The sequence below is a fragment of the Mastomys coucha genome, unplaced genomic scaffold, assembly GCF_008632895.1.
Source record: "Mastomys coucha isolate ucsf_1 unplaced genomic scaffold, UCSF_Mcou_1 pScaffold23, whole genome shotgun sequence".
NCBI lineage: Eukaryota > Metazoa > Chordata > Mammalia > Rodentia > Muridae > Mastomys > Mastomys coucha.
This window is the reverse complement of record NW_022196906.1, coordinates 100043245-100066424: the sequence shown is the minus strand read 5'-3', so window position 1 is coordinate 100066424 and position 23180 is coordinate 100043245. Positions and strand designations below refer to the sequence as shown.

The following is a 23180-nucleotide window of genomic DNA, read 5'->3' as shown; positions in this document are numbered from 1 at the left end:
TCTTTTGCAGGGCTAGAGAGAGGTCAGCCACTAAGGCTGCTCTCCCAGAGGATCTAGGTTTGGTTTCCAGCACCCACATAGCAGCTCACAATAATCTATAACTCTAGTTCCAGAGGGTCTGATGACTTCTTTTGGCCTCCATGGGCACCAGACACATGGGGCACAGACATACAAGCAAACAAAACACCCATACACATAAAATTAAAATAAATAGATCTTAAGAGAGAAGGAAGAGGGCTGTCGAAATGGCTCAGCTGGTAAGAGCACTGAGTGTTCTTCCAAAGGTCCTGAGTTCAGATCCCAGTAAACCACATGGTGGCTTACAACCACCTGTAATAAGATCTGACGCCCTCTCCTGGTCCATCTGAAGACAGCTACAGTGAATTCCGTCCGAGCGAGTGGGGCCGGAGTGAGTGGGGCAGGAGTGAGTGGGACCGGAGTGAGTGGGGCCGGAGCTAACAGGGCCCGCAGAGGTCCTGAGTTCAATTCCCAGTAGCCACACACATGATAGCTCACGGCTATGTGTACAGCTACAGTGTACTCATACACATAAAATAAATAAAATAAATCTTTAAAAAAACCCCAAAACTTTAAAGAAGGTAACCTTAAAAAAAAAAAAAAAGGGCCGGGCGGTGGTGGCACACGCCTTTAATCCCAGCACTTGGGAGGCAGAGGCAGGCGGATTTCTGAGTTCGAGGCCAGCCTGGTCTACAGGGTGAGTTCCAGGAAGCCAGGGTTATACAGAGAAACCCTGTCTCGAAAATACCCAAAAAAAAGAAAAAAGAAAAGAAAGAAAGAAAGAAAGAAAGAAAGAAAGAAAGAAAGAAAGAAAGAAGAAATACCTACACTTTCCCCAAGCTAGTTGCTGTTGATGTCTAAGAGAAAACTAATAAATACTGGCTGGGCCTTCTCACAGGGGTCTCCCAGGCTCCTGCAGAAACTGGATTCTAAGAACAACTGCATGAGAAGTGTACATCTTTGAGAACTTCAATCTTGGCCCTGGATGCTTTAGTCCAGGATCAACAGCTTCACCCCAGTGTCACTGTCACCTTCTGTGCAACCCCCCCCCCCACCAGACACTTGCAGTTCCCTGGCAGCTTAAGGACTCCTGAACTTGAATGGCCATTCCTGCTGTTCCCCCCAGTGCCACTGTCACCTTCTATGCACCACCCCTCCACCCCCCAGACACTTGCAGTTCCCCGGTAGCTCATAGGACTCCTGAACTTGAACGGCCATTCCTGCTGTTCCCCCCAGTGCCACTGTCACCTTCTATGCACCACCCCTCCGGCCCCCAGACACTTGCAGTTCCCTGGTAGCTCATAGGACTCCTGAACTTGAACGGCCATTCCTGCTGTTCCCAGGCTATAGGTTCACAGGGCTGTCCCACAGTGCCACGTACAACACTGGAAACTGCTGGCTTTACCACAGCCGCCCCAGTCCAGGTTACTAGTTAACCAAGGATCCTAGTAGGTTTAGCTATACCCAGCACTCAGGAGGCAGACACAGGTAGATCTCTCAGTTTGTGGTCAGCCTAGTCCACAGAGCGAATTCCAGGACAGCCAGGACTACACAGAGAAACCCTGTCTCAGGTGTGTGTGTGTGTGGGGGGGAAAGGTTGCGGGGGGTGGGGGGGAGAAATGAAGGAAGGAAGGGAGGAAGGAAACTGAGGCCACAGGAATTATATCAAGGTCCAAGACATCCAGTTGCCTTCAAATCTAGGAAAGTGGATGTGCTGAGGCATCTGACAGGCAGGCAGCTTGTTCAGTGACTTTCTCCATACTTGGTGGGTATGAATGAAGCAGAAGAATCCTGGCTACTCTATGCATGGATGGCATCCAGCTAGGATCAGATCCTCTATGAGCTCAGCAGAAGAGCAAGTGAAGCCCCAAGTGAAGCCTCACAGGGACAGTAAGAATGAGCTCTTGCCAGGCAGTGGTGGCGCACGCCTTTAATCCCAGCACTTGGGAGGCAGAGGCAGGTGGATTTCTGAGTTCGAGCTTAGCCTGGTCTACAGAGTGAGTTCCAGGACAGCCAGGCCTACACAAAGAAACCCTGTCTTGAAAAACAAACAAACAAACAAAAACCCCAACCAAACAAACAAAAGAATGAGCTCTCCTACACATAGAGCACATTCGGGGGTGGGAGTGTGTGGGGAGGGAGAGAGATGGTGTGCATGTGTGTGCTCGTGTGTGTTCTGGGCAGATGGCCTCAGGGGCTAGCCTTCTGGGTTCTGATTACAGAGCCCTAAGCAAGAACTGTGGCTTTGCCCTTCAGGAAGGTCAAGTTTGTTCTAGAGGAAATGGTTTCAGTGGGCAGTAGTGGAAGTGAAATGAGAGTGCTGTGAATGCTGGGCAAGCACTACCTATGTCCCAGCACTTTGTACTTAAACTCTCTTAGCAGCTAAGCCATCTCTTAGCCTCAAACTTTTTTTTAAATTATTTATTAGTGAAGGAAGGTGCACAAAGTCCACAGCACGTGTACTGAGGTCAGACAGTGACCCTGAGGCATCAGTTTCCCCTCAGCTTTACGTGGGTTTCAGGGGTCAAAGACGGGCAGGTGTGCACAGTAAATGCTTTACTGGGTGAGACAGCTCGCTGGTTCTGCAGGAAACTCCTGATGAAGACATCCCAAATCCCACCCAAACTGTTTAGCAAGGGATGCAGGGATGCTCTGCCCACAGTGGCTAATCAGGATTATCTGCTTCCTGCCAAAGACACAAGCTGGGTGGATCCAGGCTGGATCCAGGGGAAGCCATTAGTGAGGCCTTACCCACACCTAGACAGACACTAACTTCTATGAAATCCAAAGGCTCAAGTGAGGGTGCAGAGGGAGCCCAGGAAGAGCTGTTGGCTCCAGCCAAGTACCAGGATGTGCACGCTCAGGGACGTCCATCCGAAACAATCTGAGGAGACCTGAAAGGTCAGGCCAGGCAGAAGACTGTGGCCGACTGGGAAAATACAGACAGGAAGAAACGGAGCAAATGGTCCCACACCTTGCAAGGTCATTTCAAAAGCTGTGTTCCTCTTATAGATGCCCCCTGCCCCCAACAGAGTTTCTCTATGTAGCTTTGGCTGTCTTAGAACTCAATCTGTAGACTAGGTTGGCCTTGAACTCAGAGATCCACATGCCAAGTGCTGGGATTAAAGGCATGCGCCACTACACCTGGCTCATAAGTGCACTTTTGAAAATTAATGTGTGCATTTTATAAACATGGGATCCGGGCTGGAGAGATGGTTCAGCGGTTAGAGGCTAGGCTCACAACCAAAAAAATAAACATGGGATCCTCTACAAGGTAAAACCAGCTCAACTCCAATGTGGGGCTAAAGAACTGATTTCTGACCCAGCACAAACCACAAGGGCAGCTGGGAATCTGAGGGCCTACAAGGCCTCTTGACTCCGGTGGCCATCTTGTTGACTTGGGAGGCTAGAGCCCCAGTTTTGATGATCTCATCATCCATTTCCTCCACCTGCAGTCAAGTCTGGCTCCAAGGTTTTAGGAAGTTGCCTCCCAGGAGCAAGCCTGTGACAGCTCTGCCTCTTGCTGAAGTCTGTCTGTCTGTCTCTGTCTCTGTCTCTGTCTCCCTCTCTCTCTCTCCCTCTCTCTCTCTCTCTCTCACACACACACACACACACACACACACACACACACACACACACACACACACACCTCCAGCTCCTGCTAGGCCAGGCTCCAGCTCTGCTTTCTCTCTTCAGCATCCCATCACTCCTGGGCTGCTTTTCCGTAACCCCAGCAGAGGACCCAAAGCCTCCATGCCTTGACTGGGCTCCTTCTGCACAGCTCTTAGCCTTTGCAATGGCCCCAGCTGCCTGCTCCCTGTGAAAGCCTGGCTCTGACGTCACTTCCAGTCATGGAGGCTTCTCAGGGATGGGCTTCACACAGGGCAAACAGAATGGGCTCAGTGAGTGTGCCCAGGGGAACCATCCCTGCTACTGGAAGAACTGAGAACTTGCTCTCTTGGGCCTGGGAAGGTCTAGCTTCAGGAGGCAGTAGAAGACTGGAGGAAGTTTGTGGTGCTGTCATACAGAAGGCTCTGGCCCCAGCAAGCCTTGGGTTGTAGCAGTGGGAACAGCAGGGACAGCTCCTGACATGACGAGAGTACAAAGCCCGGCTGTGCGCTGCTTGATGAGCTCCACAGGTGGGCATATTTCATATTCCCAGAGACCTGGAGAGTGGGTGCCGGAACAGCATTGCACTCTAGACCTCCAGGAGACGTAGGTTGTCCTAAGAGCACCATGCGAAGCTGTAGTGAAGCCAGACAGACTCAGCCCTGGGGATATGGGAGGGGTGCTTAGTTTCCTGACTTTAGGACTTTTCTTTATAGGGCTGCTTGGGGCAGAGTGTCACCCTGGAGAGGACTGGGGATTTGTATCTGTCCCTCAGACTGGAGGTAAACAGACCACAAACATCCACAGAGGCTGTCTTGCCCCACAGAGCTGCACACCCAGACAGACTGTTGACTAAGAAGGCAGGTTCTGTTTGTTTATATTTTTTGTAGATCAGGTTGGCCTTACACTGTTGATCTTCTTGCCTCAGCATTCCAAGTGCCAGAATTGCCAGGGTGAACTACGATTTCAGCTTTAAGCTACGGCACTAGCTGGGTTGTGGTGGTGTTGCATATCTTTGATCCCACTACTTGGAAGGCATAGATAGGCAGATCTCTGTGAGTTTGAAGCCAGCCTGATGCATAGTGCAAGTTCCATGACAGCCAAGACCACATAGAGAACCTTGTCTCCAAAACAAACAAACAAACAAACAAACAAACAAACCAAAACAAGTCAAGAAAAGAAAAAAAAAAGCCTAGGGTCCTCTGTAATGGGGTACTGGAGGACCCATGACTCACTCAGAGACCATCCCTGTCTACTATACAGCAATAGCATGGCTTTCCCTGGAAGGATGCTCTGCAGGACAGAAGTGTAAGTAACCCAAGAGGTACCACCTCCCTCTAGGAGGCCCTGAGGAAGCAGCTTCCTGAGAGGAGAAAAGGGCAGTAAGTCTGCTCGCACCGCACAAATACCACGGAAGCAGCAGTCAGTGCTGAGGTGGCCAGAGCTCACAGAGCTTTAGGACTAAGTACGCAGTGAGGAGTAACTGTTGAAGGGGTACCACCCAAGGCCAGCACGCACAGACTAAACAGGGAGTCCTGCTCAACAAGACACTTGAAAAGGAAAATGGCAGTGGCTTCCCAGGCTCAGCAGCAGGAGAGGGCTGGTTCAGTTAGGACCAGGCCTCCAGAGAGCACACGGTCTGAGGGACTCAAATGTGCCATGTAGAAAAGAGGGCTGAGCCTCATGGCCTTGTGTGGGGCGTTAAGGAATCTGAGCTTCCTCAAGACACAGTGGGTCCAAGGGCAACCCTTTTCACGTCTCGGTACCAAGGAACACATGGGCACTGTCAGAGGAGAAGGCCACCATGGAGTTGTGAAGAGACCAGTATCAGGTATGACCTCCTGACACCCAGCTGCAGGCCACTTCTACTCTACGATACGAGTTTCTTACTAAGCTACTATCGTACTCCTGACTGCTAACACGGGCAGCCTTCCGCGTGTACCCGAGTCAGCAGCGGGAAGTGTTTTCCGTGCTATACTCCTGTATTTTTAGCTGTCTTCTCAGACTTAACTTCCAATTTTATCCTGTAAAGTCCTAAGGACTCCACCTCCCCTGACCTCTCACTTGAAGAGGCTGTGAGAACATGAGGCAGTTTCTATCAGGCTTCAAGTGGGTTTTTCATCTTAAGACCTTGGCACACTGCTCACACCTCTTCAGAGAAGGCTTTCTTTCTTCTCAGGGGTTAATGGGCTTCCCAGAATGTCTGTACACTGTGCTCTGGAGTCCCACAACATTGACACTCAGCCTGTCAGCCTCTCCCGTGGGTGCCTCCATCTGTGGGCCCAAGGTTGACATTCTAACAATGATGTGACAAAATGTGGAGTGGCTTTTCTCCCTTAGCCCAGGGTTTAGAGTCTGGGAAGGGATAGCAGGCTGCTTCAGCTCCTTTCTATTAGCTGTCTTCCGCAGTCCTCCTGTAGGAATGAACGAGGTAGCTCTGCCTCTTCCCGATTTTACAGCCTTTCCTAGCAGGCTGTCCTACAGCCTTGTTAACTAACAGCTAGCATAGGATGTCGGGACTGTAGGGTTCCTGCCAGGCATCTAAAGCCACGGCACCAGGGATACAGAGGATCTTTCAACACTGCCTTGCCCACTGCTCCCTTGTGCCACATGTCAGCTATCCTGGGTTGGTTCCTCCACAGGCAGGTTGCTCTTCTGTCAGGGCTTCCCTCAGATGAGAAGCTCCTCTGGGCAACCGCAGTGCAGCCAGCCTCCACCCCCTGTTGGGGTACTTTGCTCTCACTGAAAGTACTATGCTGTAAGTTGCAAGTTGCCACTGTAAGTTAAGCTTCCAAGAGTAGGACCCACATTTACCTCACTGATGAAGACCAGAGGCAATAGTAGACATTTACGCAGCAGATACCTCGAATCGGGCAAGTGCACTCTGCAGACATTCCAATCTGCTAACCCTTACCAAAATAGCAAAGGTCAGCACCCTGACCACCTGGGCATTACAATCAGGGCACCGGATTTTAAAGCACTAAAGGGGCCATCCGAAGGGCACCTGGGAAAAGCACGGATGGCACGGAGTTCAAAGCCAGACTTGAGAACGGCGTGAATGAACAGTATCTCTCTCACATCACAGCACTGTTGTGACCCAGCCACACCAGGCTGGGAGACTCTGGCAGGGGTCTGTGTGGTGATTTTGGAGTTTCGTGGATGGGGCTTCCATAGCTCCATCAATCAGAATCCCAGGGAAGAAAGACACTGATATTTCATTAACGTCAGTTGGCAACCAGGCCCATTCTCACCCCCACCCCCTTTTACACTCACAGAAACACTTCATTTATTTATTTTAAATGACAGAATCTCACACTATGTATGTAACCTTGGCCAGCCTGGAACTTATTAAGACTTATTATAGAACAGGCTGGCCTCAAACTCACAGATACCCACTTGCCTCTGCTTCCCCAGAGCTAAAACCAAAGGTATAAGCCACTGTGCTGGCTAGTTTTATGTCAGCTTGACACAAGCTAGAGTAATCTGGGAAGATGGAACTTAAATTAAGAAAATGCTTTCATGGGGCTGGCGAGATGGCTCAGTGGGTAAGAGCACTGACTGCTGTTCTGAAGGTCCTGAGTTCAAATCCCACAACCACATGGTGGATCACAACCATCTGTACAGCTACAGTGCACTCATATACATAAAATAAAATAAAATAAAATAAAATCTTAAAAAAAAAAAAGAAAGAAAATGCTTTCATAAGATCAAGCTCCAGACCAGCCTCTAGGACATTTTTTTAGTGATTGATGAGGGAAGCATCCAACCCGCCGTGGGTGGAGCCACCCCTAGGCTGGTGGTCCTGGCTTCTATAAGAAAGCAGGCTGAGTAAGTCAGTAAGCAGCACCCCTCCATGGCCTCTGCATGAGCTCCTGCTTTCAGGTTCCTGCCCCGTTTTAAGTTCCTGTCCTGATTTCCTCTAATGACAAACTACAACGTGGAAGGGTAAGCCAAATAAATCCTTTCCACCCAACTTGTTTTGGTTTTTGGTCATGGTGTTTCATCACAGCAATAGAAATCATAACAAGACAGGTACCATGCCTTTGATCCAGTGAAGGACATGATCCATGAGAAACACAGAGGCACTCTGAGCTTGTCTTTAAAAGCCCAGCAGTTGCTGGGGATGGCGACAGACACACACCTATGACGGCAGTGCTGAGGCTGGAGTAAGGGGGCCTCCAGTTCAAGGTCAGCCTAGGCCACTCAAGGTGACCCTGGCTCATTAGAACAAAACTCAATACCAGCCAACCAGCATCAAGCGGTGCAGACACCAAGCAATGCAGCTGAGGGGTGCAGTCCCATCAGGCCCTACCTGTGTGAGGATGTCCAGCTGGCCCACGATGTGCCCGAGTGTGCTGGTCAGTGTCTGGGGCATACTGACGGGCTCCTGGGGTTCGCCTTGAACTGACTCCAGACTCTTGCCTCTGCCTGGTGGGACAGGCAAATCCATTTCTGGCTAAAGACAGAAAGAGACCAGGCCCTCAGTCCATTTAGTAGTTGAGGAAACAAAGAGAGAGGACCATCTCCAGAGGATTATCTGAGAAGCCAGGAGAGCTGACGAAATGGCTTCCATGTCAGCAGGGCACAGCAGGGGCAGGACACGGACCTCTTCCACATACCGAGGTCCACATGCCCATCTTTCACAGCAGGAGAAGTGGAGTTGAGTGTCTGGCAGTCTATACTGGATAGGGCCTGGGCACAGGGGCAGGTGGAACCCTGGGTACTCAGGGTACCCTCAGGTCTCAGAGGTCCTCAGGGAGGCTGCTCCAGCTTGCAACTCTTCTCTCAGGCACCAACCAGGATGCTTCTTGGAGGAGCCAGACCATGAAGGCTACAAAGCCCTGAAGTCCCTCTTCTCCCAGACAGCCTGATTTCAATTCTGCCCTCCCAACAGCCTAGCAGCTGTGGCCCAGAAATGAGAGGGGATGTTCCAACCCCTGCCCTGCCCCAGATCCCCTGGAAAAACAAGGATCTCTGTGTGACTGCTGTGCCCAGATGGCTAGCAGGAGCCAGAACCCACAGGACAGCCACAGCTGGCTTGTTTCAAACAGGACTCCAGGAATGGGAGGCACCTGGGTTTTTATGACTTGAAGGGTGACTAGGCCTCGAAGTTATAAAAGGAGAGCCCCCCTCTGTACTCAGAGGAAGGTTCCTCCTGCCCCAGGAGGCAGCCTGCATGGATGGAGCAGGATTCCCCGAGCATGATTGCCCAGAGGCAGCTTAGCAGATGACATAGTCCCAATCCTGCAGTTCCACTATGCAATATTGGTGGCCCATGCTCTGGGTCAGTTCCCAAGCTTTGATGACCCACACGTGTCGAGTGGACATTCCAGATGTACCATGTCACCCCCAGGGCTCTGTCCAATCCAACCCACCTCCTTCCACACCCTCTCTTGCTTGTGCCCTGGCACTCACGCGGTATTTCCCTCTCTATGGACGCTTTGCCTACCCTCTCCCTCTGCTAAAAGTACCTGCCCTCCCCAGCAGGAGCTCCTCTGCCCTGGCATACCTGGGCCTCCTCCTTCCCACCCTGTTCCTCTAGCCACTTCATCTCCAAAACAAGGGCTAGCACACAAGCAGACGCATCGGTGCTACCTGTTCAGGGGCTCGCTGTACTCACCACGCCTTTCCCCACAAATCCAGGACATCACTAGGCTCAAAGCTTGTGGACCACCATATACCACAGAGCTAAGCCTGCTGCACCTACTGCACCCAGAAGCTGCCCACCTCCCAGAGCCGTAGGCAGTGGAGTGTACTGGGGCCAACTGGGACTCAAGCTAGGACACCTCCCAGCCCTGACAGCACTGGGATGCCTGTAGACTCGCAATCAGCTGACTGTTCACATCTCCCCTCGGTGTCATCCCAACCGTGGAGGATGATCTGGCCTAGGCATGCTCACCTGGATTACGTCACAGTCCTTGGAAAGAATGGATGCAGGAGAGGGTTTAAATGACAAAGGGATGCACAGCAGCTCAGCACGTGGACTCTACCTGAGTGTTTCTCTTTACTAGGAAAGAGTTCTGATCTTATAAACCACAAATTCTCAAGGACATATTGATGTGAACTTCAAAAATGCCAGCTCTGGTGGCCAAAGAACTTGGAGTGTGAGACATGAGCCAGAGGGGCATTCTTGAGAAGGAACCTGGTGTCGTGACCACATGCCCGCTGTTGACATGCCTGCTGTGTGATGTGATCATTTCCTAAGCTCTTGGCTGTCAGGACCGGGGCTCTTCTATTCCTGGAATCAATGTACCCAGAAGCCCATCCATAAGGAAACACTTTAGAAGCCTACCAGTCTTGCCAAGGCAGCCTGGACCCAGCACAGTGCTCTCCTGGCTCAGGTGCTTCTGCCACAGGTGAGGAATGAGAAGCTGCAGAGGCCTTGGCTCCATCACTCTAGCTAGTACCTCTACCTTCTCATCTGTAAAATGGGGTCACCTGAAGTCACCATCAAGCCTTGTGCCCCTGCTCACTCCTTTCAGACAGACACATTCTTCCCCGAGGCAGGAGAACTGTGGACCCACCAGAACAGACAACTGAGAAGGTTACAGGCATTCTGTCCTGACAGCAGGCATCTTCCTGGGGACGGCCAGACTAGTGCTGCCTGCTGCCTGCTGCCCAGGAGGAGGGAATGGAAATTCTGAGTGTTTCTACAGAGCAGGCCGGAAGCTGCCAGTGCTGAACTGAGCTTCTGGGAACTGGGGATGATGAGGTGGGGGTGGGGAGTGAGTGCCAACTTTAGCAATCTCCTTCTGTGCCAAAGCTGAGCAGATCCGCGCGGGAGCAGCAAAGACTGGAGCCGTGGCGCTCCGAGCTGGAGAAGTGGGTTCAGGAGAGAATTGTGTTCCCATGGAGACCATGGAATATGGGCTGTCTTCATGTCACAACAAAGGAAACTGAGGAAAGAAATGCAAACCCTGGCACTTGGAGGCTAAGACAAGAGGGCTGTGAATTCCAGGGTAGCCTGGGCTACATGTGGAGACATATGGGGTGGTGGGATGAGGACAAGGGCTTACTGAGTTCAGTCACAAACCCAAACCCATGGCAGAAGAAAAGAACTGACAAACACACGTTGTCCTCTACCCTCCATGAGCATGTGACACTACACACGGACTGTGCACTCACACACTCAGTTTAAACAAACTATATATATATATATATAGTTTTTTGAGATAGGGTTTCCTGTGTAGCCTTGGCTGTACCAGATCTCATTCTATAGACCAGGCTGGCCTTGAACTCATAGAGATCTACCTGCTTCCTGAGTGGTAGGATTAATTTAAAAAAAAAAAAAAACAGTAAAAATAAAAATATAATAAGAAAATAAAAGGAAAACAATTAAAAAGGATCTGGGGCTTCCGGAAGCTATGCATGGTCCCTGTAACCCCAGCACTTGGGAAGCTGAGGCAGGAGGATCACAAATGTGAGGCCAGCCTGGGCTTCAAAGTGAACTGAAGGCCATGGTCTGGGCCATCCTGTCTCAAAAGAAGCAAGGCCAGTATTGCCGTACCGAGGCTGGCCAGAGGTGTTTACTGGCCAGCTACTGCGAGCCCGATCCACTGTCACCTCACTAACTCCTCGAGGCTCCTTCACGGTACGGGTGGTTTTATTATTTTTCAGTCTAAGTGTTCTCTCAGGAAAGATCACTCTGGCACATTACGTACATTCTCAAAACCATTCTGCTGGGATCTAACCTCAAAGCACAAATTCCTGGGTATCAGGCAGTCTGTGACAGGTGACAAGTGAAACTGGCTACAGCTGGACTTGTTTGTGCACTGTCTCCTTAGTATCTTTGTGGAGGGCAGCAGCTCCTCTGGGCCTAACCGTTTCTGCATCACTGCCTCCCCTGTTTATCCTGAAATGCCTGCCCAGGTGAGAACAGAAGCCCTCCACAAATACTTGATGCCTGGAAGGTCCCAACCCACAGGGGCAGTGAAATCCCTGTGACAAAACCTCTCCAGTATCTGCATTGCAGCGAAGGGACAACAGCTCTGCTGTCAACTCGCCTGCACTTCAGCATTCAAGACAGAAGCAGACATAGGAAAGCTAAGTGCCAATGCAGCAGAGCCCTAGTCATGGAGATGCACATGCAATAGCAGTGTGGAGGAGCAAAGATCACAGTTTAACATGAAGCATCCTAGAGGCCACAGTGGTTCTTGGGTGTGACACTTAAGACCAGGCTGGCCTCGAACTCAGAAATCCACCTGCTTCTGCCTCCCAAGTGCTGGGATTAAGGGCGTGCACCACCACTGCCAGTGATCCTTACTCTTGGAGTCGTCAGGGCACACACCTTTGGTCTTGACTGTCAGGAGTTTTCAAAGCTTTAACAGAGGAGGAGTGACCCATCCTGAATGTGGGTTGCAACATCCCACAGGCTGTGGTCCCAGGCTGAATAAAATGAACTGAGTGGGCCAGGCAGAGCTGAAATAAACCTTGCTCTCTTCCCTTCTTCTGTTAGGTACTTTCCCACAGCAGAAGAAAAGAAACGAATAATCCAGTGCATCATAAGTAAACTCCCCACCAAGATCAGGCCACAGGTTCAGTTTTATACTATGCCGTTTACATCAAATATTATCTTAATACCAACCCACAAAAAAGATGTGGAAACTCCTCTTGGGACCTGTGGGGCCTCTTCTCAGGCCACCCTGGAGTAGGACTCTAGGCTCTCACAGCACGTTTAAAGGGTGTCTGCCAGGGTTCTTCCCTCAGCTCCTTGTCATGTGCCACCATGGGCTCCGCCCTTCATACGCAGCAGGGGTGCATTAAAATCTCTCTCCCAGTCAACCAGGCACACAAGGGGTCAGCCCATAAACTTTCATTAAAGCGGGGCAATGGTGGCGAATGCCTTTAATCCCAGCACTTGGGAGGCAGAGGCAGGCAGATTTCTGAGTTCAAGGCCAGCCTGGTCTACAGAGTGAGTTCCAGGACAGCCAGGGCTACACAGAGAAACTCTGTCTCAAAACAGAACAAAACAAAAAACCCAAAAAACTCTCATTAAAACAAACCTCACTCTGGGTGGATTTCCCGGCTGGTCTCTAGGCTGGCTGACTATACACAGGGCCTAGGATACTAGGAGTTGGGGAAAAGCAGCAATCCTACTCTAAGAAGGAAAAAGGGAATAACCTAAGAGAACCAAGCTTTCCTCTCTTCCAGAGAATCTGGGTTCTGTTGCTAGCACCACACAGTGTGGCCTATAACCACTCTTAACTCTAGTTCCAGGGGATTTGGTACCCTCTTCTGATCCCCTCAGGCACAAGGCATGTATGCACATGCAGGTAACACATCATACATATAAATTTTTTACAAGAAAGAACTGTCTTGCCAGCCTCCAAAAGGGCAAAGGTCAGGGACACAGCTCAGTGTGCTTGCCCAGCACGCACAAGGCCCTCGGTCTGACCCCTGTACCGTGTAAGACTAACATGGGGGCCCACAGCAGTTATACAGTTGTTTAAAGGCTTATACTAGTATAAGCTTTGTATTATGCCCATTATATGTTCTTGCCATACACTGTAAGAAAAACAGAAGCAGGACTGGAGAGATGGTTCAGTGGCTAAGAGCATAGGCTGCTCTTCCAGAGGTCCTGAGTTCAATTGCCAGCAACCACATGGTGGCTCACAACCATCTGTAATGGGATCCGATGCTCTCATCTGGTGTCTCTGGAGAAAGAGACAGTGCACTTACATACATAAAATAAATAAATAAAGCTTAAAAAAAAAGAAAACCAGAAGCGTATATCCATGGAAAATACATACATGAAAGTTCATAGCAGCTTTATTGTTGTTGTTTGTAACAACCAAATAACAGAAAATAACCTGGTGTTTACCCTCAGGTAGGTAAGCAGACTGGGATGCATCTACTCCACTGAATCCTCCTCGGTAATAAAAGGTATGAACTACTTGTACATGTAACAGCATGGATCAATGTCAAAATAATTCGGCTGGAAGAAACCAGGTCAAATGCGTAAGTAATTGTATGAGTCCACTTACATAAATTCTAAGAGGTACAAACTCAGACAGCAAACTCAATGAGTGGGGCTGGGGATATGGCTTAGGGGTAAAAGGGCCTGGCAGGCAAGCGCAAGGGCTGGAATGGTACTCACAGAGCCTCACAGAGCTGAGCAGGTGTGCCGGCCGGCCACCTGCAATCCCAGCACTCGGGCTGGAGACAGAATTTCAAGAGCAAGATGGCAAGCTGGATCAGCAAGCTCTGGGTTCAGTGCATAATTGAATGTTAAACTCTACAAGCATGTGCACACATAACTGCATATCCATGTACCCACACGTTTACATGTTACTCACACATATATGCAAAAAAAACCCTCAAAAACAAAACCAACCAACCAAAAACCCACCCCACAACAGCTGTGCAAGATGGCTCATGCCTTTAACCTCAGCAGAGACAGGTCTCTATGAGTCTGAGGCCTGCCTGCTTGCATAGCAGGTTCCAGGCCAGCCAAACCTATATAGTGAGACCCTGTCTCAAAAAACAAACAAAATCCTACAACAAGAAAGTCAGTTAGAGCTGGGCAGTGGTGGCACACGCCTTTAATTCCAGCACTTGGGAGGCAGAGGCAGGCGGATTTCTGAGTTCAAGGCCAACCTGGTCTACAGAGTGAGTTCCAGGACAGCCAGTGCTACACAGAGAAACCCTGTCTGGAAAAAAAAAAAAAAAAAAAAAAAAGTCAGTTACTGTTGTTTGTATATACAAAGAGACAAGGAGACTTTTTGAAACAAATGAAATATTCTGTATCTTGATCATGTGTTGGAGTGTGGGATTACCTAACTGGATCTGTTTGACAAAACTCAGAACTCCTCATTTCTTCAAGGTGAATATTACCATTGTAATTTCAAAACTCTATCAACTCCCTCTAAAGCTATGGTTACATCTAGGTGCCCCTAGGAGCCCACCTGCCCAGCACATCCCACAGGTGACAGTCAGTCCATCACTACCACTCCACACTCATGGTGAGGAGCACCAAGACCTGAGCTGCAGGCTGAGGCCTCTAGTGAGAGGCCCATGAGGCTTGCCATCAATATGGGCACCATTTTCCACATGTGTAGAGCAGAGCATCTCATCTCAGTGGAAGAGAGGAAGAAGTACACTCCCGTGGGCAGAGTTCCCCAAGCAGCCCTTAGCTACCAAGGGATCCACGAAGCATCAAGCAAGGACCACACACAGTGGTCAAACAGCCAGAAGTGCCTGCCATCTGACTGGATGATGCTGAGCTAACAGAGCGGAGCTGCAGGTGGGTGGATGATTAATGTTGCCCAGTGTACACATTTCTCCTTCTCTTTTAATTGTTCACCCTGGACCCTGGCCTCTGCCTAGCCTGCTCCTAAAATGAAAACTCTGTAATGGATCAGTGTCTAAGAACTGACCCATGGCTTCATATGGGACCAGAATGGAGAGGATGGGGTAACCTAGGGCTGGGTTCTCACTAGTTTCCTCTTTGCACAGCCTGCCTGATCACTGCCTACTTAACACATCAAAGCATATCACTGAGTTTCCAAAGAAAGGCTGAGAGCCACACTAGAAGGACTAGATGGACACAGACACAGACACACAGACAGACAGACACACACACACACACACACACATACACACACACACACACACACACACACCCTATAGTTAAATCTCTTCAACTTTCTTCTCTTTCACTGCAGTCTACTCACTTAGCAAGAGGAGCTCAGAGGTCTCTGTCCTGACCCCAGGCCACTGACTGTTCTCAGAAGTTACAGTTGCTTTCAGGTTTGCTAAACCAGGCCCTGGGGAGGGAATTAAAAAGTAGAGCTCACTTGGACTCAGCCTCACATCCTGCTTCTCATGCGGAAGAGGCAGGGCTAGCTTCTTAAATCACACACATTTGTAAACTAGATATACTATACCCTTATTTGTCTTGTAATTTACGGTTCCGGCCTGGAATCCAACAGGGGAACAAACTTCTGGTTCTAAACATAGCTCTGAAGCCACGAGGAATTCTGGTTTCTTGAAAGCATCTAACTGTTTGGCAGTCTGGCCGATGTTTGCCCAAGTGTGATCCTAGGGTTTGCTTACAGCTGTTGGCTTTCTAGACTTATGAACATGCCTGTTCCCCACACCAGGCTCTGGGGAGGGCAAGGCGCTGGGTCATGCTTAAGTTGAGGGACAGACAAATACAAGGTCTGAGGCCAAAACAGTAGCCTCACGGCTGAATGGGATACTCTACAACCAAAGATCCCAGCCAGGTCCCAGCCAGCTACACCTTGACTCTATATAGGTTGTCACTGCTTGGAAATTGAGTGTTATGTCTTTAAAACAGACAGCAAGGGATCCACTGCCCTGATCAACATACTGATGCCAGGCCCTCCTTGCCACATAGGCCAGTGCAATCTGGGTTTTGGGATAAAAGGCAACATGGTATACCTTTTTATGTTGATTGCCCTCAGAGAGGCAGGGAATGCGGGAGATTCCATTACATCTGGGCTGTTCTCAGGCCTGTGGGCATAGAGCAAATGATAAACAGGCAAAGCACAGAACCCGACTCTGCTTGCCCCAGGGCTGAGACAGCCACTACTGGACCCACAACCGGCGTGGCTCTGGAAAAGTTTTCAACCATTTTCCACACAGAGTGGGGGTTAGGAGTGTCTTCAAAAGAGGGGAGAGCATGCCCTGGCAGGCAGGGTTCACCTCTGCCCTCAGGAGAAGTGAGGGGTGAGGAAACAAGATGAAACTGAGAAAGCCAAGCACTTTAAACCAATGGAAGCCTTGAGACAGCGACTGGCCACACCCATCATATAACTGGTTTACAAGAGCCTCAGGAGGCAGGGCCATCCCATGAAGCCCACTTTCCTCACACAGTCTGCTAGGACTTAGGTAAGACACGCCCCTGGAGCATCCTCACATTGCTCAGCTCAACACCAAGCCTGGAGACTTGAGTTGGATCCCTGAGATACACGTGGTGAATAGAGCTGACCCTGCAAGTTGACCTCTGACCTCCACATTCAAGTGTGGCAGACCACACACACATAATAAATAAAGTGTTTGCCAGGCATGATGAAGTGGTTCCCCTTTAATTCCAGCACGTGAGAAGCAGAGGCAAGTAGCTCTCAGAATTCAAGGTCAGTCTGGCTTTCAGAGGCCAGTTGTGGCTACTTAAAGAGACCATCTCAAAAACTGAACAAACAAACAAAAGTCTTAAAAATGAGTTAATATTTAAGGAAGACAATCAGAATAAAGGTGAGTAGTCAGGGTACAGGAAACTTTTTTTTTTAAAAAGAAACAATGTGGCCAAGCAGAGACTCCCTCCTGGGAAAGAGTGCTCCCCTGGGACACACAGGGGTCCCAGTCAGGCCAGCTTGTGCTCAAATCAGCCCCACAAACATTCTGTCAGGTCCACTACAGCTACACCGAGGCTCCATACAACAAGTGCCTGGAGGGCAGGGAGGAAGGAAATGAGGAATTCTAATAAAGCCCTAGTGTTGACTGTAGTTGGTTTTTAATAAAAGATTAAATTGCTTTGAACTAATTTTAGACTTATAGAAAAGTTGCAAAATATAGTACAGAGAATTTCCATTACTCCCTGCCCCCCACCCCCTGTGTTAGCATCTTACATAACCACAGCATAGTCACTAGATCAGGAGAGCAACACTGGAAAACACCGCTAAGCAAAGTCATGTGAGTTTCACCAGTTTCTGCAGCTGATAGCCTCCAATCCTCAGTTTAGACAGAATAGTATCGATTTTTGTGTGTGTGTGTGTTGTATATATGTGTGTGTAGTGTGTGTATATGCATGTGTGTGGTTGCACACACCTGTGGAGGACAGAGGTCAACACTGGTTGACTTCCTCAGTTACTCTCCACTTTATTTTTTGAGAAATAAAGGGTCTCCCATAGAACCTGAAGCTCACTGATTCAGCTAGCCTGGCCGGCTAGTGTCTTCCTATCTCTGTCCCTGTCACACTGGGGTTACAGGTGTGAGCTGCCATACCTGGCTTTCTACATGAGTGCTGGGGTTCCACACTTGGGTCCTCGGGGTCCTGCTGCCTGGCCCCTTCACCATCCTTTATAAAGTTTAATTCAGCCTCCTGCAATCTGCGTCAGTCCCCCAGGCCTCCATGACGGATACTTTCCAACAATACCAGTCAGTTATTTTCTCGACTTGTGTTTGTCTGATATTTCATGTGACTGAATTCAGGTTACGCATTTGACCCTGCAGGGTCTGTGCATTCAGGACTTAAAGGTGGTGGCTCTATGGAGCACTGTCCTTTCTCCAAGTTTCTCCAATACAAAGCTGCTATTTCTCCCTCCATAGTTAATTTGGGGGAAACTGGATTTTTAATCCAGGGGAATGTGCTGCTGTTTTTACAAACTCCATGTGTCTGTCAGCCGGGCTTGCTGATGGCTGCAGCTGCCCTACAGATGAGAGGCATCTAATGAAGAGGAGCCGCAGAGAGGCTCTGCAAGACTCGGAAGCTTTGGTGACAGAGGAACAGTAGCAGTTTATTTATAGATCCACTTGAAGACAGATCATTGTAACTACTGGAGTTGAATTTTAAAACTCTGGGAACAAAGACTAGACTATTTTAAACTTTCCTTGCACTTAGTTCAATGGAGAGTGTCAGAGCCACCGACCATACCCCAGGCATCACTCCCAAGCTCCGTTAATTCATATTTTGCACAGCATAAAAGTATGTGAACTAGACCTGCCAAGACAGAGACCCAGGCCTGACTCTAGCCAAACAGCAGAGGCAGTTGGCCTCAGATTAGCTAGAATCCGATGCCAGTGCCCCATGCTTGCTAGGGAGGCTATGTCCCATGGGGTCTCATGGCCTTTCTTTCCTGGAAAATGAAGTTGCAGATGGCAGAATGAACTATAGTTACATCACCCCTCTCTCCCCTGCCCCTGCGGGCTCCAAAGGCCAGCATATCCTACCCAATGCCTGGCCCAGGTCACCTAGCAGTAGTTTGCCCATGTAGCCACTCCAGGAAGAGTTGGGCCTTCCTAAGGACAGTGGGTCCAGGAGGTCCCCTTGCTCCTGACCTGACTCTGAACTATGGGGAGGAGTCTGCAGACAGTAGGATGGTACACATGGGCACGTAAGTTTTCATATCCTTACTCAAGTGAAAAGACACCTGATCCTACCCCCACCTCAGTCTTATGTAGCCCAGTCTGGCCCTGAAATTGCTATGTAGCCAAAGATGACTCGAACTTATGACCTTCCTGCATTTGCTCCCAAAGCCTAGGACTGCAGGCATGTATCACCATACCTGTTTTTATTTGGTGCTGGGAATCAAACACAGTACTCTGTCAACAGAGTCATAGCCCCAGCCCCACAAAGTGACATTCTTGACACAATGTGGGAAAATGTGAACATGTTCTAGGTATTTGTTATGAAGAAATCATTAATATTGTTGAATGTGACAATAGCCTTAGAGTTATGTAATCAAGGAAAATCCTTATTTAGAGTAAAATGTTGTATCTGGAATTAAAGAAATGGTCTGAAAGCTTCTAGAATGTGTGGGGAAGTTGTAAGGTTGGCGAGTAGAAAACCCAGATGAAGGGGTTGGTGTGCCATCTGCCCCACTCCAGTGCTAATCTGAATTATTCTGTCATACAGGGGCTTTTGTTTGTTTTGATGACAAGTGCTGTGGGCTGACGCCATGCTGGGAAACTCTGGCAGGAAACAGAGCCACAGGGTCACCACTACCACCTTTAGGGCGCTAGGGTTTGCAAGCATGGGAGACAGATGCTCTGCTCAACTCCAAAGAATGTCTGCACGAGGCGATGGCACTCCATAGAGAAAGCCCCTGATGGCAGTCACAGAATTCAATGAGCCCACAGCAGTGTCCAGACCTTCAGGGAAACTAACTGTAAGATAATCTCCATGGAAACCATCTATTCTGATTTTTTTCTTTTGCTATGGTAACCAATAAGAACATAAACATAAGTATTATCCAACACCCTTACACCACATGGTCAACACTACTAGCCAATCTGGAAAATATAAAATGCAAAAAGGGGTTTTCCATTTCAAATGAGAAGTTCTGGAGTCTAGTCCAGACGTGTAGCTTCTACGTCCCTTTGTGGCCTGAGGGCCGCCCGTACCACCCCATGCCAGTAGCTGCCAGAGGAATAAATGAAGCCAGAATGTTACTTTCTTCATTTAGTCTGGGACCATGGAAAAACAAGATAAAACAAAAATTAAAAACAAAAACCAAAACCACTTTAAGGAAAGAGCCAAAGCCAGCCAGCCACTAGGTTCACACACTCAGGCACACGGCTCAGTGTTCCCAGGCACAATGGCAGCCACACCCTGACTCCTGAGCATCCCTTTACAAGCACACCCTGGCTGCTGTGGGAGAACAAAGCTCAGGCCTAGGAATGTGAGCAGTGGTGGGAAAGGGGAGCCTATGCTGGGAAGGAGGCTGCTCTTGTCGGAAGAATAGCTAGGGCTGATGAGGTAGCTCAATGAGTCAAGGTGCTTGCTACCAAAGTTGATGACCTGAGTTTAAGACCCACATGGTGGAAAGAGAGACCTAACTCCTGAAAGTTGTCTTCAGAGTTCAGAGTTCTACTTTTACTGCAACGCAACACACACACACACACTATCTATCTATCTATCTATCTATCTATCTATCTATCTATCTATCTATCTATCATCTATCTATCTATCATCTATCCATTTATCTATCTAAAAATAAAAAAGGCCAGATGCGATGACCTTTAATCCTAGTTCCCCTGAGATAGGTAGACTGATCTCTTGAGTTCCAGGCCAGCCTGGTGATCTATATAGTGATTTTCAGGACAGCCAAGCTACGCAGAGACCACCCTGCTTTGTTTTTTTTGTTTGTTTGTTTTCTTTTGTTTTGTTTTGTTTTGTTTTTTCAAGACAGGGTTTCTCTGTGTAGCCCTGGCTGTCCTGTAGACCTACTCACTCTGTAGAACAGGCTGGCCTTGAACTCAGAAATCTACCTGCCTCTGCCTCCCAAGTGCTGGGATTAAAGGCGTGCGCCACCACTGCCCGGCTTAAAGATTTATTTATTATATGTAAATACACTGTAACTGTCTTCAGACACATCAGAAGACAGGGCGTCAGATCTCATTATGGATGGTTGTGAGCCACCATGTGGTTGCTGGGATTTGAACTCAGGACCTTTGGAAGAGCAGTCAGTGCTCTTAACCGCTGAGCCATCTCTCCAGCCCCTTGTTTTGTTTTGTTTTTTTTTTAAAGGAAGGAAGGAAGGGAAGGAAGGAAGGAAGGAAGGAAGGAAGGAAGGAAGGAAGGAAGGAAGGAAGGGAGAAAGAAAGAAAGAAAAGAGAAAAGGAAAGAAAAGAAAAGAAGAGAAAAGAAAAGATAAAGATTCTCCAGCCTGGGAAAGGCCACATGAAGGAGGAACCACCTAGGAAGAGCCAATGGTGGAAGGCATCTCTGCTGGAACAGGTGCCAGTGCCCCAGAGAAGCAGAGCTAGGCTCGAGCATCTGGGCTTGTTTCTCTCACTTTCAGCTTTCAGGGTTTAAAAAATAGAACAGAGCCAAAAGAAGAGAAAAGCATGAGCCTCGAATGCCTGAAGGCCCAGTTCTTACGCACGCTCTGTCTGCACCTCAATGCTGGCCACGTTCTTCTATGGCTCTGCTGGTGAATGTGGACTGACAGGGCTGTGGGTGGCTTGTCATCACCATCAGCAAAATGGCAATGCCACAGCAGTTGCTGCGATGACAGGCACTCAAGGGCTGTGTGTGCCTTCTAGCAAAGCATGATGGTTTGGCTACCCCATTGCTGTCTGACTTGGAACCATCTCTCGGCATGCAAAAGTGGGGCTACCAACAGTCCTGAGCCCACAGCGAGAAGGAAGATCTCCCAAAGGAGTTAGCAGAACTCAAAAAAAAAAAAGGGTGTGTGTGGTTGGACTTACATGCTGGGTGAGTCCTGATACATGCAGAACTGAACCTGAGGACTCTGGGCTTCATGCAGATTCAAGAGTCAGCAAGCTCTCTAGAGGATAGAGCTGGTCTAAGTATCCACATCTAAGGGGAGTGAGGTGGGAAACAGAGATACACAAAAGGAGACACTAAGGACAATGCAGAAAGCAGTGGCTGGAAATGAAGTTTCAAGAACAAGCTACTAGCCGGGCAGTGATGGGGCACACCTTTAATCCCAGCACTTGGGAGGCAGAGACAGGCAGATTTCTGAGTTCGAGGTCAGCCTGGTCTACAGAGTAAGTTCCAGGACAGCCAGGGCTATACAGAGAAACCCTGTCTCGAAAAACCAAAAAAAAAGAACAAGCTACTAGATTACAGACAGCATCTACCAGCAGCCAGGAGGCAAGAGGGAAAGGCAAGCCTGGCAGAAGCCCATGCCGGAGCAGCATCTTCCTTACTGACAGTCTTTGCTGGTGAGAAAGCTGCAGGTCTGCCTGCCTAGTTCTAAGCCCACTGATGGGTGCTCATGGATTTAAAAGACTCACAGGACTGCACTGGAATCTCCTGGAACAATACTGAAGATTCAAACCAGAGCCATGTCCCTCCCCTTACACCTGCTGTCCACTATAGTGGAACGAGAGGGACAAGCTATTCTTCAATTGCCTCTCCCAAGCAGTCACTTCTACGAGTCAGAGAAATGTCTAAGATGGAAAGGACTCCTTGTCTAGGAAGTCAAACATTGTCTTCCAATAGACCAGTTTTCAGAGTGGGTCCTGCACTGGCTTCATCAGGGTCTGATGTGTTAGAAGTGCAAACTCTCTAGCAAATCAGACACCTTGGGGGTGGCCAAGCCAGCAGTTAAGTTGTAACATCCCCATGTGTGCTATGATGGACAACTAAGTTTGAGAACCAGCTGGAGGAGCTTCTGACAATAAATAAATGTCAAATGTTAGAAAGACTGCCTTGGCTGGGCATGGTGGCACACACTTCTAATCCCAATAATGGGGAAGCAGCAGGAACTAGACAAATCCCTATGAGTTTGAGGCCAGCAGCCAAGATTTTATAGTGAGACTTTAAAAAAAAAAAAAAACCTGTCTTTATCCCGACAGCTAACATGGACTCTTGCAAATGTCACCTTGTGCAAATGCAATCGGTCCTTGTAAGATTCCCACTCTCACACTAGGAAGGCATCTGAGCAGCTGGATTCCCTGATGCCCTCGTCCTGTGCCAGGCCCACAGGACCCATGTCTGCAGAGTAATGCTAGCAGCAGCAGTAGGCACTAATGATCACGCCTGACCACTACGGAAGGAATACAGAACCCACGGGCACCTAAGACAGCAACGCCATGGTACTCACACACACTGAGCCTAGGTGCTTATCTTAGGTTTGAGGGTGCTGAAGGAGAAATGGGGAGACATCTTTTGATTCTTCATGCAAGGCTCTCTTGTGGCATCCTACTCCAGGGGCCTGCACTTGACTGGGTCTAGAACCATTCAACAGAATGTCATATGGCCTGCGTGTAGTTTCCTCCTCTGCATGCAGAAGGCATGAAGGAATTGTAACAGGAGCCATACAGAGATGTACAACCAGGTAAGTCTCAGCATCCCCACCGTTCCTAAGTCATCCCTCAAAGCCTTCTGAGATCTGCAAAGC

General features: G+C 49.0%; 1 protein-coding gene across 2 annotated transcripts in view; it reads right to left on the bottom strand.

Moving 5' to 3' along the window:
* Poc1a (POC1 centriolar protein A) overlaps nucleotides 1-23180 on the bottom strand; it is a 75677-nt gene that overhangs the window by 15138 nt on the left and 37359 nt on the right. For both annotated transcript variants that reach the window (XM_031343980.1, XM_031343979.1), the window contains one exon: nucleotides 7940-8083. In XM_031343980.1, coding sequence (XP_031199840.1) covers nucleotides 7940-8083 — 144 coding nt within the window. The remainder of the gene's footprint in view (nucleotides 1-7939; nucleotides 8084-23180) is intronic.